General features: G+C 46.1%; 1 protein-coding gene across 1 annotated transcript in view; it reads right to left on the bottom strand.

The window, feature by feature from the left end:
• Positions 1-14613, bottom strand: part of Scarb2 (scavenger receptor class B member 2) — a 56284-nt gene extending 41671 nt beyond the window's left edge. The window contains exon 1 of the mRNA XM_041671419.1: positions 14143-14613. Coding sequence (XP_041527353.1) covers positions 14143-14259 — 117 coding nt within the window. The 5' untranslated portion in view covers positions 14260-14613. The remainder of the gene's footprint in view (positions 1-14142) is intronic.
• Positions 14614-18383: the final 3770 nt, after the last annotated feature.

Raw genomic sequence — 18383 nt, 5'->3', positions numbered from 1 at the left:
CTTTTAAGTGTTTTTTTTTTAATTTTTAAAATTGTATTTATTGTGGTGTTTTGCCTACATGTATATCTGTTATATTATACATACATGCCTGGTACCCAAGAAGGTCAGACAAGGACATTTGATTCAGTGAGACTATAGTTACAGATAGCTGTGAGCCACCATGTGGATGCTAGGAATCAAACCCAGGTCCTCTAGAAGAGCAGACAGAAAATGATTTAGTCTTAACAGAGGCATACAGAAGGACCTAGGGACAACATGTTGTGATATCTGTAATGTAAACTAGTCTGGGCATCTTGTTTTGTATCTAGCAACCCTACCCTAAAGGAAACCATAGCAACAACAGAGAAAACACAATACACTAGACTCTGAGTTTCCCAGGCAGTCTCCCTGAGTTCTTAAGGAAAGAAAGTATGGCAGCTTTTTTTTGGGGGGTGGGGTGGGTCATGCTGAGCTCCATCCACTGGATGTGAGGACCTAAGAGGAGAAGAAGCTCAGAGCCCCATAGCTGCTCAGTCCCACTATGCTAAGGTATCCAGAGAGAGCAAGGGAACCTTGTGCCACAAGATGGGGCAGAAAGTTCACTGATCGAACCTCTAGTTTTGCATCAGATACACGAGACATTGGTGGTGCACTGCCAAGCACTTGCTCTGCAAAATCAGTATTGACAAATGAATACATAACAACCTCAAGTCCAGAGAATGCCGGATCCAAGGAGCCAGGATCACTGCCACATCTGCCCTGAGCCAGTCTAAACATAAAGCCATACGTGGGGACAGCTGCGGTCCGTCACCGAGGGCTCAGCTGTGGTAGTGACAGCTCCAGATAAGACCTTCAATCAGCCGAGATGTCATAGTTAGAATGCATTAAAAACCTGCACAAGGTCCTAAACCAGTTTCACAAATGAGGTTGGCTAGCGCTTGTTAATTTTAGCCAGGTTGCATGGGATCGGTTTTTCAAAGCACAATACTGTACATCACTAAAAGAAATATTGGGATGAATCCTTGTTATGTGGTGAATTAAGAACAAAAGCTAAACTAACAATGAGGGCAGAAATACTTTCCTATTCATCAGCCAAAAAGGTACAAAGTGAAGTCCTTCCTGTGCCCAACAGGAAGAAGCCGTGTTCTTCAGACGAAACTCAGTTTAAGGACACAAATGTCACATAGAATTGGAAGCAGGATTCACTCTTGCCTAAGGTAAAATGATCAGTTCACAGAAGTGTGTCTGGTCATATCAGATTTGGAAGAGACATCTGGTGCAGCAGATTAAACAACAGCAACAACGACCAAACTACAAATGTGCAGGGAGCAGCCGTGCAAGCGTCCAACCTCAGCTCCCAAATGAGGCTGCCATTTGCTCTCACCTGAAATCAGGAAAATGGTACTTGGTTCTCCCCCTGCCCAGGACACCCTGCTGCCATAGAAAATCTGGGCAATAAAAAGTTTTCATTTGCAAAGTCTTTATAATGCAATTTTTATTTAAAAAAAAAAAGTAAGAGGAAGTCATCAGTCACAGTAGCCCGCACCTGTGCTCTCATCACGTGGGAGGCAGAGGCAGGAGGATCAGGAGTTCAAGACCAGCCTTGGCTACATAGCAAGGACCAAGAAGCTAGCTTCGTGGGTAAAGGTGCTTCGGTGATGGCTGAGCTCAATCCCGGGAACCCATAGACAAAGTTGGATGTCATCAGAACAGCAGTAGGAAGAAGTGAAGCTCCTGAAGAATTCTCCTCTGAGCTACACAATAGCAACATGGCACACGTGTGCCTCATGACACATGCACACTCACGCACACATGTGCACACACATAGATAAGAAAAACAAAATGAGTGACAGAAAAGAAAAGAACACCATTATAATCCATGCTCCCACTATTAGCATTTCTTCTTTAAAATATTAGTAATGTCTTTGTTTTTTAAAAACCGTTTCTATTTTATGCATATGCATGTTTGTCTGCATGTATACATAAGCACCACGAGAGTGACTGGAGCCTGCAGAGCCAGAAGAATGCATCGGATCCCCTGGAACTTGAGTTACAGGTGGCTGTGAGCCGCCATGTGGGTGCTGGGAACAGAACCCAGGTCCTGGAAGAGCAGCCATTACTCCTGACTGCTGAGGCATCTCTCTAGTCCCTCCTTCTGATATTTTAAAATCTATACATATGTATGTGCATTTTGAAAAAACAATATGATAAACTATCCTCATTTAGTTTTAGATGCTGTATTTGTGTACTTATCTGTTATATAGATAGTAACCAATCAGCTCACCTAGTCATTCGCTTTGGGACATGTACTCATTTCTGTCCTGTGAAGAATGTTCTAGAATATCTTCATCTAAGCTATGGATGAATTAGTTTTTAATTAAGTATTACTGTGTGTGTTTGTGCGTGGTTGGGAGGGAGGGTGCATGTGTTACCATAAGCACCTGAAGGTCAGAAGACAACTTTGTGAAGTCATTTTTCTCCCTAGTCACCCTTCTACGGCTTCCAGAAGCAAACTCAGGCAGGCTTGTGAGGCAAGTGTCTTTACCCATGAAGCCCCTTCCCCAATCCTATTAATTTCTTCAAATCAGCTGCCACCTTTGGAATTATTTAATCAAGGTTTTTATGAAGTCACGTTGTCAGAAACTTCCAGAAGCATCATCATGGACCATATCCCTCCAATACCAGCCTAAAGATGTTTGAAGTTTTAACAGTGGGAAGTAACATCTTAAATTACAAGAAAAGTATACTTTTTTGTTTTGTTTTACAAAGTTGTCAATGAAGTCAGCAGACTTGGCAAACACAGTATAACTTGGAGTCCACGGAAAGCTGGAAAGCTGGTCAGAGGGAGAAGAACCGTGACCTGTCCTGAACTTAGGGGCAAAGAGTCCTGACCAGCCACGACTGACGTACGTAGGTCAGATGTAGCTGACTAGCTTCTCTACCTAGCACAGTGAGGCAGTCTTGCAGTGACCTTTGGGAAAGAAATGGCAGGAGAGTTGTTGAACCAGCTGTCCCAGGGCAAGCCACTTCCAAAGGGTAAAAATAAGCCCTTGGGGAATTGCGTCAGATTTGACAGGAATCAGAAATACTTTTAAGGAAACCAGCAGGGCTCAAGAGCACTACGAACGACTCTGCAAAGTCAAGAGAAGGCTCCTTAATAATTAAACACAACTCAAGCATCCATACTGCCAATCACCCACATTTAAGGCAGCCAACTCTGAGAACCTGAAGGCTGAAGAGTGTGTGTGTGTGGCTTTTCTAGGATTCCAGATCAGAAAAACTCCAATACCAAAACATCAGTCGGTTTTGTTTTGAAAGATTGCGCCCTTAAGTTAAACAAATCTAAGACACACACCTGTAATTTAAATAATTTTTACAACTTCCACCTAGTCTCTTTGGCACCGTGAGACAAAAATTCTGCCGTTAATGTTTTCCCCTTGATTCCTGACTTTGAATTGGAAACACATTCCCCGATCACCATTTTTGCATAATCATTTGACTCATTCTGGTGAGACTGTAACTGTCACAAGTTCAGCTAATGGAAGCTGACAGCTCCGTTTCAAATCCTAGCTCACTGGCAACTGTGGCCCTGTCTCTAAATGACACCGGGGTCCTTATGGTAGGCTAGCTACATTGAAGCAAACTCCTGCTAGGAAACACTCACTGCAGTGTTCCCTGAGGGTCCAGGGTGATCAACAATGTAGCCAGGGTGGAGAACAGTAAGGGTAGCAGCCAGAAGGAAACAAAGGAGTAAGTGAGGGTTTCAACCTAGAAATCTGGAAGAGGAGTGAGTATTCTGACTATGGTATCCACTGTACCTCACTGTCAAAGCTGGGGACATATATGTGTGTAGGGAGGGTGGGCAGTGAACCAGAAAGCGCCAGAGAAAAACGATTTTCCGCTGGAACTAAATAAGAAACACAGCCCTGGAAACAATGCGCATGCTCTGTCTGTAACCCGTGCAGCCCACCTCATTCTTTCAAACCTGTTTGGTTATGATTGCTCATGTAGGAGCCGTGTGATGTGATCCTCGCTTGCTTATTTATTTCTCTCTCCCACTCCCGGTAATTAACAGACGTGCAGTGTCCCTTTCAATGGGGCTTTCAGAGTGGAGGGTAGAGGAGGAATGTCAAAACACAATTTCAATCAGATAAGAAGAGTAAGTTCAAGAGACCTATTGTCCAACAGAGGGACTGTAGTTAATGCCAACACACTGTAGGTGTGCTCTACCTGAAAACAGCTGAGTCGGTTTTTAAACTGTTCTAGTCTGTTTCCCACAGATAAGTCCATAGGTGACATATGTGATAAATAGCTTTATTTACCCATTATGCTGTATACTTATCATTTATATATAATTATATATTAAAAAATCAACATCATTGTATACCATAAATAAATAAATATAATTTGAATTGTCAATTTTAAAAAATGCATCTTAAAAACCAGGACTTGTGGTGGCGGATGACATTACTGATAACACTAGCATTCATTGTCTCTGGAAAAGTTTAAAACTCAGTGTAGAACGGTCAGCGGGGGAGGGTAGCGAGAGAAGCAGGCTGTGTCTGCAGCTGTCAAACTGGAAACAGTATTTACTTCCACACAGAAACAAGCCTTTGCCCACATAAGTCTCCAAAAGCTATCTTCCAGTTGTTTTGTCTTTGGTAGGGAGGATGAGGTGCAGAGAGAGGTCTCTCTAAGAAAGACAAGCGAGCAAGCCTAATGACAAGGGACATTTGCTGGATGTTGGGCGCCAAAAGAGGTGTGGGAATAGCAGGTGTCATGAGCTGAATCCTTTGTCTCTTTAAAATCTCTGTGTTGAAATCCTCAGCCCCAAGGTGACAGCTTCAGAGGTGAGGCCTTGAAGCGACTGTCACTGTCACAAGGGCTGAGCCCTCATGAATAGATCAAGGCTTGTGGTGATTAATCATCACTATCAGCTTGACTGGACTTAAGTCAGTAGGAAATGCACTGCTGGGGGTTTCTGAGAGGTCAGGTCCAGAGAGAAGTTGAAACAAGAAGGAAAGGCCCACACTGAACATGGGTGGCAGCATCCTAGAGGCTGGAGTTCCAGGTTAGATAAAAAGGAGAATGCGAGACTTGTGGTAGTGTCTGTCTCTTTTGACTTCGTGATTGTCGCTGCAGTATGACCAGTTCTGCATCACGTTCAGAGCGGTTCTTGATACCTCGCTCTCCCTGTCCCGAGAGACTGCACCCTCAAACTACAACCCCCAAATAAGCCCTTGCATCCATGTGATTCTTTATACCAGGCACTAAATCTGTTGTGTGTTGACTCTCCCAACCTTCATAACTGTGAGAAATATATTTCTATTGTTCAGAAGCCACCGGTCTATAGTGGTGTAAGAAACAGTGGGCTAAGATAGCGGGGTTGGCCACTGGTCTATAGTGGTGTAAGTAACAGTGGGCTAAGATAGCGGGGTTGGCCACCGGTCTATAGTGGTGTAAGACACAGTGGGCTAAGATAGCGGGGTTGGTCGCTGGTCTGCCACCACGCGGGGCTTGGTGAGGCTCACACTCCAGAGCTCTGGCATGTGCCGGAAGAAGACAGAAACCCGAATCACTAGATTATGTTTCCAAATTTTACTTTGTTTGTTTACTGTGTGTGTATGACGAGGCAGGGGGCACATGTTAGGATGTGCATGTGGAGGTCAAAGGGCAACTTTGTGGCATTGGCTCTCGCTTCCCACCTTTCCATTGTTCTGGGGTTAAATTCAGGTCATCATGCTTGAACAACAAACACCTCTACCCTCTGAGCCACCTCTCCTGCCCAAATTTCCAGATTTTTAAAGGGATAAACCATTCAGGGGTAAACATGTGACCACTGTCCTACAGGGTGGGATCAAATGTGAAGTCACACAACAACAAGCAAACTACATCCTTCCAAAGACAGAATTTTTATCTAACCTTCCATCCATGCAAGAGCTTTATTAAGCATCTTCTCCATTCCTTCATGTCTTCTTTTCCCTCCCTTCCCTTTTCTTTTCCTCCTCCTGTTCCTTCTTTCTGTGGTGCTAGGGATTAAATCCAGCCCCTACTGAGCTACACCTTAGCCCTTGATCATCTTGTTCTGTACAACTCAGGAAATTTGGCAACAGGAAATGATACAAAACTAAATATGTCAGAATCCTTACCTTCAAAAAACTTTCAAGCTAGTTTTGAATACTAAATTGGGTGCTAAAGACTGAAATCCCTATGGGTCTGATGTCAGAGAAAGGCTTTGTGACTTACGTATGGAGAGACCAGTGTTCTCAGCCAGCTTTATCAGGACACAATGAAAGACAAGAGATTCCCAGAACCAGAATCACTAATGGCTTTTGTTTGTTTGCTTTGGCTCTTTTTTCTTTTGAGAATAGTAACCAAATAGGTCATGCAGAAATACAATTGTAGGTATGTATAATTGTTATAATTATATATTATACATGTTATAATAACAGCAAAGATATATGTCATATATGTTGTTATTATAACATGCATAACATAATTACTATATTAATAATATATAAATAATATAATAACATGTATTATATATTTTTAAACATCCCTAAAAAAACTATTAATTTCATTGAAACTGGATGAACACGGCCTGTGGACCCCTAGATGTCCCTGAGACCCCCTCAGACACTCTGCAAGTCAAAAGTAATTTTTAGTAACAGTAGCTATATGTCATCTCCTCCCCTCCCCTCCCTGGCTTTGTGAGTATGAAGTAGAGTTTTCCAGAGGGTACCTGACCCACAAAGACATCCTTGCTTTGGTAGAGGAGGTACAATTGCTGGTGTATTCTTGCATTTTTAGAGTTTCTCAAATCTTTTATATATATTGTGTATGTGCGCGCGCACACACGCATGGGTATGGGCGACTATATGCCATAGTATGTGTGTGGTCGGAGGACAACCTTAGTGTTGGTCCTTGCCTTCTACCTACTTTAAAACTGAGTCTTTGGTTGTTTGTTGGCAATGCTGCGTGTGCCAGACGATCTGGCTTTCGAGTCTCCGTGGACTCTCAGGTCCCCACCACTCATCTCGCTGTAGGAGCATTGGGATTACAGAGGTACACTACCATGCCTACCTTTTATGAGTTCTGGGGATTTGAACTCTGGTCACTCTGCATAGCAAGCACCTTATCCACTGAGCCATCTCACCGTCTTTGCTTTTAATTCTACTGTTATAAGAATCAGTACGTATGAGCCACAGAAGCAAAAGTACAAAAGTTCTCTGGAGTCTTTAGTAATTTTAAGAGTGTAAAGAGGCCAGAAGTTTGAATTGGAAGCAATTTTATAAGGGCAGGGACCTTGTTTACTGTTCCTGTGCGGAGCTTGCTTATTGTATTCCACACAGCTCATGGCACTCTGCCTCCCAAACGGTTCCCATTCCATCAGCTCCTGCTAAACAAGCAACAAAAGTGCACACCGAAAGCACTTTCAAAAAGAGAAAGCAAACTGCTGGGCGTGGCCAGCACTCGAGATAAGGAAGCAGGAGACTGGGGGGAGTTTGAGGTCCTCAACTACACAGGGAGGTCAAAAAATAAGAGAGTAAGAGAGAGTTAGAACCAAGGTCAGTGTTTGTTTTCCTTTGATGGCTTCTGACCGGTTACTAGCTTTGATTAAAAACAGCCCCTTTCTTAGCACTGTGAGTGTGTGTATGTGTGTGTGTGTGTGTGTGTGTGTGATGCATTGATGATATGGGTCATAAGTGTCTCCTCGCTTGGCCGACATCCCATGTTTTCATCAATGAGCTTATTCCCACCTGCTGACTCTTCTTCGTGAAGCAAGAGAGTATCTGGCCGGCCAGATGGCCTCTGACAGAATGAATTGTCAAGCAAAGCGACTCCCACAGCTAAGAACCTCCCTACACCTGTTTCTTTTCCCGCAAATGTTCCAGATAATGGCAGTGTTAGTAGTAATGTCCTCAGCCAGAAACCCCATCTCCAGGAACGAAAACGAGCTAAAAACCTTTGCTCTCCACATTTCTTTAACCTGGTACTGTTTCTAATGAGCCTGACTCAGCAGATCTGGGCAAGGTCTGGCTTCCTCTACATCTCCGGAAGAGACACTGTATCCCCTAGAGTCTAAGAACAACACAGACAACTGTTGTTTCTTGGTAATTATGAGTTCACTTGTAGCCAGCACAGATTGAGGAGATTGAGGGAAGCATCCTGAGTGTGCTATGGCAAGATGCTGTAAGGGAGAGAAGAGAACGCTACCTTGTAGTCAAAATCACTGCCTGTTTATAGCTCTGAGCCCTCCTCGGGTACATAGCCAATTCCATCACTGTTATGAACTTGCAAAAAAGAAACTGAGAAATGAGCATGCCCCTGGGAGGTTCATCAGCTGGAAAGCCACACCTAGGTGGGGGAAGCCCCAGGTCAGTAAGCGGCCAGGGCAGAATGAGTAAGCAAAGGAGGCCGGATTCCTGCTGACCTCCCAGTTTCTATTACACTCTCAGGGGCCTTGCAGGCCTGTTTCTAATCCCTTGTAGCTTTACAGAAAGAAAAAAAAAAGTCCTCTTGCTTTTTAAAGAGTGTAGTCCTCCCCGCATGCCAAGACGCAGCAGACAGTAGAATTATGGGAAAACAGTGTAGCATGGGGGGTCAAGCGGGAGGTAGCCATAGCAGTCCTTATCCAATCCATAGTGTTTTAGAGGAAGAGGTTGTTAATCCTTACACCAGAGCAGTAAGTCCACACAAACCAGGCCGGGCAATTTCAGGAAAATGGAATGCGGTCATCCTTAGGGTGGGGAAACAGTCACCGTCAGAAGTCCAAGCTGGCACTCCTACCTCTCCCCTGAGCTTTAGATAAGCCACTTAGCTTCCCAAAGGAAAATAACAAATAAAAAGTGATCTCAAAGGTTTGTTTCTCTTTGAAACAAAAACCTTAGACTAAGAGTCTAAGTCTTCTCAACTTTCGACAGCGGCTCTGCCTTATTTTCTGTTGTATTTGTAGCCCTTAGCACTAAGTCGTGAACAAACCCCTCCTCCTTCCTGGTCTCAGGGATTGAATCTAGGACCTTTACTGAGCCAATCAGGCATTCTACCACCAAGCCATAGCCCCAGCTCCATGTTCTTTGAATGCAGGTAACTAGGGGAGTGAGGTCAATATGCAAGAAAAAGTCCTGGATACTAGCTGTAAAGCAAAGGATAATGAACCTATAGTCCACAATCCTAGGGAAGCTAAGTAACAAGGTGAACCCTAAGAGAAACATACATAGATTCCCCTAGGAAGGGGAAATAGACAAGATCTTCTGACAAAATTGGGAGCATGGGGTCAGGGGATGGGGAGAAGGAGAATGGAAGAGGAGGAGGAGGGGAGGAGGAAGGGAAAGGGAGAGGGGGAGGAGAACTTGAGGAAATGGGATAGTCGAGATGGGGGGAGGACAGAGATGAGAGCAAGGAAAGAGATATCTCGATTGAGGGAGCCATTATGGGGCTAGCAAGAAACCAGGCACTAGAGAAATTTTCAGGAATCCACAAGCATGACCCCAGCTAAGACCCTAAGCAAAATTGAAGAGGGTGCCTGAGCTGGCCTTGCCCTGTAGTCAGACTGATGACTATCTTAAACGTCACCATAGAATCTTCATACAGCAACTGATGGAAGCAGAGGCAGAGACCCACATCTCGGAGCATTGGTTTTTTTGATGTCTTAGCATCCCAAGAAGTGGGGAGAGGGGGGAAGCTGAAGGGGACCAAGGTGCTTTGGGCCCCTGTCCTGCCAATGAGAACCAGTGACTACACGGTTTCCCAGGATAAGGCAGACGTTAGTGGGGCGGAGAAGCTCCTCTGCAACCGCCCTGACTGTTCCGGGCCTCTGCAATCCTTTGGTTGAAGGAACTCTGTTGTTCTAGTCACTTCTCTCTTGCTGTGACAGGACACTGTCCAAAAGGAATGGATTTGTTTGGTTTATATTCCACATCACAGTATCACAGTCCGTCACTGAGGGAAGTTCAGAACAGAACTCAAGACAGGAGCCTGGAGCAGAAACTGAGGCAGAGAGCCCAGAGAAACCCTGCTTACTGGTGTGCTGAGGTGGTGTGGCCCCTAGAGACTCACGTGTTTGAGTGCTTGGCCATAGGGAGTGGCACTATCAGGAGGTGTGGCCTTGTCGGAGGAAGTGTGTCACTGTGGAAGTGGCGCTCCGAGGTCTCAGATGTGCTCAAGTCACACACACCGAGTGGGATTGTCTCTCCCTACTGCCAGGGAATCAAGATGTAGAACTCTCAGCTCCTTCTCCAGCACCATGTCTGCCTGCATGCTGCCATGTCCCGCCATGACAGTAATGGAGTAAACTTCTGAAACTGTAGGCCAGCCCCGATTAAATGTTTTCCTTGATAAGAGTTGTTATGGTCATGGTGTCTCTTCACAGCAAGAAACCCTAAGACACAGGCCATCCAGGGCTATATAGTGAGACCTTATCTCTCTCTCTCTCTCTCTCTTTCTCTTTCTCTCTTTCTCTCACACACACAGACATACACACATACACCCCCCCACACACATACCCATACACACACATACCCATACACACAATATACACACATACACACACATACACCCATATACACACACACCCATACACACACATACACACAGACACACACATATATATACACACATACCTATACACACACACACACACACATATATACACATACACACACACACACACACACACACGCCAAGATCTATCATGAAGTTCCAGATAAAACACAGGCCTACTTTCTAGGACTCGCTGTCCCTTCCACCCCCTCCATCTCCTAGGAAAGCCCCGAGACGGACCACTGAGAAGGTGGTCCTACTAATTTTTCAAGGCTGGCTTTGGATAAATTGATTACTTCCCACCAACACTTGTGTCAGAATTTGCTCATGCCCAGCAGCGGCCAACTGGGATATTTAGTTCCAATACCACTCCAACCATGCTGTTTACCAGTCAAAATAAAAGTCTCACTTCATTCTGCTATGTCAACCTAGAACTAAAGGACAATGATCATTCAAGATAAATTATTTTCTTTCTTTTTGTTTTTGTGTGTCTATATGGGTGTATGTGGCTATATGCGTGACTGCATGTGCACAATGTGTCCACATGCATGTGGATGACAGAGGTCAATGCTGACTGTCTTCTTCAACTGAGTTTATCTGTTTGTTTGCTTGCTTGCTTGCTTGAGACAGGGTCTGTCACTGAATCTAGAACTCACCGACTGCCCAGGCTTGCTGGCCAGAAGTCCCAGAGATCCTTCTGTCTCTCGGCCTTCATAGTGCTGGGGTTACAGATGCATGCTACCCCATCCAGCCTTTTATGTGGGTGCAAGGGATCTGTGCTTCCGCGGCAAGCACTTATTTTACTAAGGCATCTCCACATCTTTGAGATCAATGTGTATAAGAAATATCTCACTAAACTTCCCAGAATTGGCCAAACCGATACTTTTGAATTTCGACCTTTTCCCCATTTCTCTTTTTCATGTTATCCAAGTTGGGGCATGAATATCTTCAAAGGAAAACAGTAGACTTGGAGAACCCAAGTGGATTATATTATAACTACAATAAAGTCAACTCACGAATGAATCACCCATAGAAATACTAATGGAAATAATGATAGCTACCGCATATCCATTACCCAGGCCTTGAGCAATGTCTAAGTGCTCTTTGCTTAGCCTACAAGACCCAGGTTTTATGGGGCCCGAAGCTTCTGCAATTCAAAGGGTCCTTCCTAGGAAGAAAAAAAAATGGACACAAAAATAAACACAGGGCCTCGGAAGAACCTGTAGAAGCAAAGGACCCAGAGTTTATACTGCATGAGCTTCATGGAGATACAATTGGGTGCCCAGGATGGTTTAGAGAATAAGTGGCTTGCCCAACGTTAAAGCTGGAGAGCCACATATAGGATCTGAATACCAGGTGTCCGTTTCCTAATCTCGAACACAATCGCTATCATTTCATTAAACGCTGACTATGGGGGGGGGTGCTTTTTTCTTGGAAATTCTTATAATCTTTCTAAATACCTTGGTCATTATTATCAGTGCCTACAGACAAGGAAACATGAATAAAACATATTACAGGGTAGAGCGGAAGCTAGACGGAAGAATGTTTGTCTAACGGGCAAGAAACCCTGGTTTGATCATAGCATTGCATAAACCAGGTCACCCCAGCACCTGTCACCCCAGCACTCAGAACAGGAAGGCAGGAGGATCAGGAGTTCAAGTTCATTCTCAGCACTATAGAATGAGGTCAGCCTGGGCTACATGAGACCCACCCTCCCTTCAAAAGGAAAAAACGAACGGAGTCAGGTGTGGTGATGCATGCTTGTGATCCCAGCACCTGGGAGTCTGAGACAAGACAAGAGCTGTGTGCCCAAGGACCAGCCTGGGCTGCATAGCAAGAAGCTATCTCAAAAGGAAAAACTGCCAGAAAGATTCAACAGTAGTCCCTGGTTACTCAAGCGGTGCAGGTAGCACCAACATCCGTGCCCCGCGCGTCTCATCTGCAGAGTCCTTCCTTTGATCCTCCATTTGGTGCGACCTCCAGGTTACCCAGGCAAGGGCACGCTGGTAACCTCGAGCTGACATAAGACATCCCCATCCATCTGCCGAAACTAACCCGTTTCCTTCCTGTCACACCACGTGGTGCGCCACTCCGCAGCTGGTCCTGCCGGTCTCTAAATCTCCTGTACTGTAAGTTATCGGTCAGGTCGCTTCCCAGGAAGAAAACCACTTGTGGCTGACAAAAACTCAGGACCTGTGATGCTGCCTCCCACCTACCCCTCTGGGAAGAAACTGAATTCCAAAGAATCGGAGTGGTCCCTGCTGAGGTGCTGGAGAACCAGTATCCTACCAGAACTGTTCCCCCCCAAAAAAAAAATTAAAAAGAAAATATCCTGACTGTTGTATCCTTTAGCTCAAGCCACCAAAGCAAGAGTCTAAGACTAGCCATGAATTTGGATGTAGGGCATAGAGAAAGGGTTTGTTTCTGTCCTTGAACACACAGGCTCGGGGAAACAACAGTCTTTGAGAAGCTTACACAGTAGGCCTGGTCTTCTCTTGGCAATGCCGTCCATCTCATTCAGACTGGAAGGGAACTTTTGTCTTGATACTTAAAAAAAAAGTTTTTAATTGCCAGATTCCAAGTGACTGGTTACTGCTGGAAATCTCTGTTTAGGGATTTTATCTACTGCCATTTGGAATAAGGCAGCTAATCTTAACCTGGAGTATTCTGGTTCCCAGCAGACCGGGTCTAAGCTTTTCGGCCTGGGTGACAGCAATACAGATGAGCCGGATGTGTGCACAGGTACGATGCTAATGAGAAAGGCTACTCCTGGGACTTATTTCCTATCTACTTATTTTTAAAGGAGAGAGTGATCCTAGTAACTCTCTCCTGTTCCTCTTTCCACCGTGCTTGGTGGATGTGGAGAAAGAAATGACGCGGGTAGTCCCAGGATAGAGAAGTCTTCCACATGACCAGCCATGCAGACTCCAGTCATCCACTCCGAGAGACAGGTCCAGATCCTTTAAGGTGGCTAAAAGCATTTCCCCACCCCACCCCCGCCCAGCGTCCCTTCTAACGTCTGAGAAGATCAAGGATGAAACAGAGATAAGGCGACAAGGCTGTCTGCGAGACACAAAGCCGCTAAGCACTGACTGCGATGGATAAAATGTCACCAACTCCAAAAGCCTGGCCTGTTTGTCAACTGCCTTGCCCTACCCTGCCCAGGAAATCAAGAGCACAATAGACCTCTTACCCGTTTCTCATCGTCAGCCCCACTCCGCTTCAAAGGCAGGGCGGGCAGCCAACAAAACCTGCCTCTGCTGCGGTGCTTTTATGCATTCCTGTTTCTTTGTGGAGTGGGAGGAAAACAAGACTCAACATAGACTGGGTGCGTAGAGAGATGGGTTGAAACGCTAATGATAGAACGTGAACACAAGGCTTTCTTAAAAGTCAAGATCTGTAGACCTCCGGGTTATTTAAAGGGAACAGTAACCTCAAGCCTCCCTACCCAGCCAAGGCCGGGACACAGGGGACAAACAAGGGTTGTGTTCTGCAGGGTCGGGGCCAGTGCGACTCTCCCCACACAGAGTCGCAGTGGGAGGATGGCTTGGAAAGACACGCGTGCGCGAACACACACACACACACACACACATACACACACACACGCCTAGCCTGCCTTACCTTCTCGATCGTCTGGTCCACCGCCTTCTGGAAGACTCGAGCCACCAGCAGTGTGACACTGGTCACTAGAAACAGCAGGGACAGTGTCCCCGCCGTGTAGAAGCAGCATCTGCCCATACTGCGCGCGGCTCACGGACCGGGACCAGCGACCCAATTGTAAGTGGGAAAGAGCCGCCGCCGAGGCCGCGCAGCAGCCGCCCGAAGCTCCCCGGGGCCCTGCAGCTCCCGCGCCCTCCCGGTGCCGGTTCAGCCGCTGCCCGCGCGGTGCGCACAGCTCTGGAGTCCGTGCGGGGCGAGTGCGAAGCGAGCACGGCCCTCGGAGCACCGAGCCGGCGCGATCGCGGGTCCCGGAGACGCCTGGGTTTCGCTTTCTTGGGCTGAAGCAGCCGGGGAGGTGCAGGGAGCGCGCGAAGTGGTGACGCGGGCCGGTGGAGCTCGCCAGCAACCCGCGCGGCGGTGGTGGCGGCGGCCGGCGACTGCGCCGGGAAAGCGGGCGGGGCCGGGCGGAGGCTACCAGTCATGTGCCCTGCAGCGGCTCCAGTGATTCGGCGGGCGCCGCGCCTGCATCCTCTCCCTGCAAGCTGCAGGGCCATCCCGGGAACTGAATCGCCCTTCCCGATTCGCTCATCTCCTTTCTTTATGGGGGAGCCCGGGGAGGGAGATCCGTGCTGAGGGCCTACTGTGGGCCAAACGTGGAGTAATCGGGTTGGACGTGTCGTTCCCTTGCTCCAGTGGAGCTCCGGGGTTCGTTGGAAGATTTTAGCGTGGTGTAACGAGTGCTTTTGCAAGACCCATGCTGATCTGTACCAGCAGCAACATTTGCCCTCACTGAGTCGAACTGAGTCTCCAGGAATTAGAGTGTCCCCAAGAAAGAGAGAAGGCGTTTCATGGACGGAGGGCAAAGGCGGTAGGAGTGAAAGTAAAACCCTGGGAGACAAGAAGGCTTTCCTGTTGAGTAGGCGCAAGTGTGTAGGGTACAAGATGCCAAGCCCTCTTAGACCAGACTGGAGAGACTCTGTGTCCTGATGAACGATGTTAGCGAAGCAAGTTCGACAGGTGTTTCTTGTCGGCTTTGCTCACCATTATGCCCAGGTACCCAGGACAGAGCATACACACAGCAAGAGTTCAGCGAATGTTAGTTGAATGAGGGTTAGTTCCATGCCTAGCCTTTACAAGGCCACACACACACACACACACACACACACAAGGCCACGCACACAAGGCCACACACACACACACACAAGGCCACACACACACACAAGGCCACACACACACACATACCTATATCTCCACAGCAGCCCTATTACAAGGCAGTTAGCTATCCCAATTCTCCAGAGTCCATGCCAGAGAGAAGTGCTATCCAGGTTTATAAGGGGAACCGGAACTGGGATGCGGGAAGAGGCAAGCAGGGAAGGCTGGGTGGGAAGAAGTGCCAGGCACTACACATCAAATTTGGCAAAGCCATAGGGGGAGGGGTGGTCCTTGAGCCAAATTGGCCTGTCCCAAAATTCTGACACATCGTGAATGCAGGCCTGCCTTAAAAGCCCCTGCCGTGCTTAGTCAGCAGATAAGAGCAACCCTGAGAAGTAGGTCTTTACCAACCAGGGGTAAATACCACGGGATAGATTTCAGAAGCGCTCAGCAGCTGAGACAGACATCAATTACTAATGCCATCTACAGGCAAGATCTGGGAGACTTTTTTTTTTTTTTTTTATCAGTCTGTTCCCTTTATCATTAAGGATTCAACCAACCAGTTTGGAAAACATTCACATGAGCATGGCACTGGAGGCCGGTCTGCACTGTATAGGGAGACCTTGTCTCAATAGAGGAAGCGAAGGAAAGAAGGAACGAAAGAAGAGAATTCCAAAGCGACACCGTTGCTGATAGGCTGTGATAGACTATGGTCGGACTCGGGACCTTTGCACCGGCACAGATTTCTTTTCTTGTCATAATTTCCTAAGCAGTGCAACTATTTCTACCGCTCTACTTTGTATTAAGGATTGTGCATGATCTGGAAACTGAGGCAGAAGGAAGGATGTGTGTCGGTTTAATGCACACACCTTGCAGTTTCTCCCTCTTTTTTCTTTTACTTTTTTGCTATGCTCTTTTTTTTTCTGTTGTCCTTTTATCCCCCTCAATTTTAAGGGCTCAAAATCTTGCTCTGCAGGAGGATGATGAACTAATCTTGCCTCTACTTGTCGAGCGCTTGCGAGTACTGGTGTTCGCTATTTCCGGTTTATGATGTGCCAGGGATCAAATGCAGGGATGCCTGCACACTAAGCAAGCACTCTACCTGCTGTAGTTACGTCTCCATCCCTACTATGGGAGATCTGGGCATGTGCAGAAGTCCTGGACCCAATCCGTTAAGGATTCTGGGGAACACTGAATCACTTTACAGGTCCAACTAGGTGCTGAATGGCAGCAGCTCTTGACTGATGCAAGATGCAGGGCCCTGGGCTTCCCAAGCCCTAGCTGTTTCTATTCTGTGACTGCTGAGAATTGGGAGCAGAAATCAGGAGGCTTTGCTGAGGGCTTAAAGATGGAGTGATGGCAGACGCGCAGAGGCGGAGCAACACCGCATACAGGAAGAGGCTTTCGTGGACGGGCGCAGCGGCAGACCCAAGCGGCTGGGACAGGCGTGCAATAAGGAGAGCAGATCGCCCTACTACAATTGAATCAAAGAGGTAGGCTTTTGGTTGGCCAGGTCACTGGCACAAGGGGAGCCTGGTCCTGTCCTGAAGATCCTTCGGAGGGGTGAGAGGGTTCTTGGCCTGCAGCAGGAACCACAAAAGAGAGTGAGGGCATTTTGTAAGCGGAGCCCTTGGCCAGCAGGGAAACCTGATCCGGTTTTTAAAGGACCCATTGGATAGGATCAATAGGAGGAGATGGGCAGGCGCCAAGGCAAGAACTCACCCAATAATCCGAAAAACAACATGAAAACATCAGAACCCAATGATCTTACAACAGAAGTATTTGAACAACCTAACACAGAAGAAGTGGAAAAAATCGACTTTATGAAGATAATAGAGTCCCTTAAACAACATGTAAAAAATGCCCTTATAGAAATGGATGAGAAGTATAACAAAAAGTTTGAAGAAATGAGTAAATACGTACATGATACCCTGGGAAACCAAGAAAAAACCATCAAACAGGTAATGGAAACAGTTCAAGAATTGAAAACTGAAATGAAGGCAAAGAAGAAAATACAAACTGAGGACCAGCTGGATATGGAAAATCTAGGCCAACGAGCAGAGTCTACAGAAACAAGCATAATCAATAGAATACAAGAGCTAGAAGAAAGACTCTCAGATGCTGAGGACACCATAGAGAAAATAAACGAACAGATCAAAGAAAACAGCAAAGCCAACAAATTCTCAACACAAAACATTCAGGAACTATGGGACACAATAAAAAAACCAAACCTAAGAATAATAGGAATAGAAGAAGGAGAAGAGTCACAGCTCAAAGGCCCAGAAAATATTTTCAACAAAATTATGGAAGAAAACTTTCCCAACTTAAAGAAAGATATTCATTTAAATATTCAAGAAGCATACAGAACACCAAACAGACTGGATCAAAGAAAAACATCTCCTCGCCATATAATAATCAAAACACAAAATATACAGGTTAAAGAAAGAATATTAAGAGCTGCAAAAGAAAAAGGGCAAGTAACTTATAAAGGTAAACCGATCAGACTTACACCTGACTTCTCGATGGAAACTATGAAAGCCAGAAGGTCCTGGATAGAGGTTCTGCAGAAGCTAAGAGTCCATGGATGCAAACCCAAACTACTATACCCAGCCAAGCTATCGTTCATTATCAATGGAGAAAACAAGACATTCCAGGATAAGAACAAATTTAAACAATATGTAGCCACAAATCCAGCCCTACAGAAAGTAATAGAAGGAAAATCACAACCCAAGGAATCCAACACTGCCAACACTGCCTACAATAACCCAGGCATCTAATGACCCCTCACGAGCACATCTCAAAGAAGGGAGACACACAATCTCTACTACCAAAAGCAATAAGAATAACCGGAGTAAACAACCACTGGTCATTAATATCACTTAATATTAATGGGCTCAATTCACCTATAAAAAGGCACAGGCTAAAAGATTGGATACGAAAACAGGATCCAACATTCTGCTGTTTGCAAGAAACACATCTCAACCACAAAGACAGGCACCTACTCAGAGTAAAGGGTTGGGAAAAGGTGTTTCAAGCAAATGGTCCTAAGA

This window comes from Microtus oregoni, unplaced genomic scaffold, assembly GCF_018167655.1.
Source record: "Microtus oregoni isolate MIOR12 unplaced genomic scaffold, Mior012 000021F_ref0000039, whole genome shotgun sequence".
In the NCBI taxonomy this organism is placed as follows: Eukaryota; Metazoa; Chordata; class Mammalia; order Rodentia; family Cricetidae; genus Microtus; species Microtus oregoni.
Note: the sequence above shows the minus strand (reverse complement) of the source record. Positions and strands in the feature narration are given on the sequence as shown.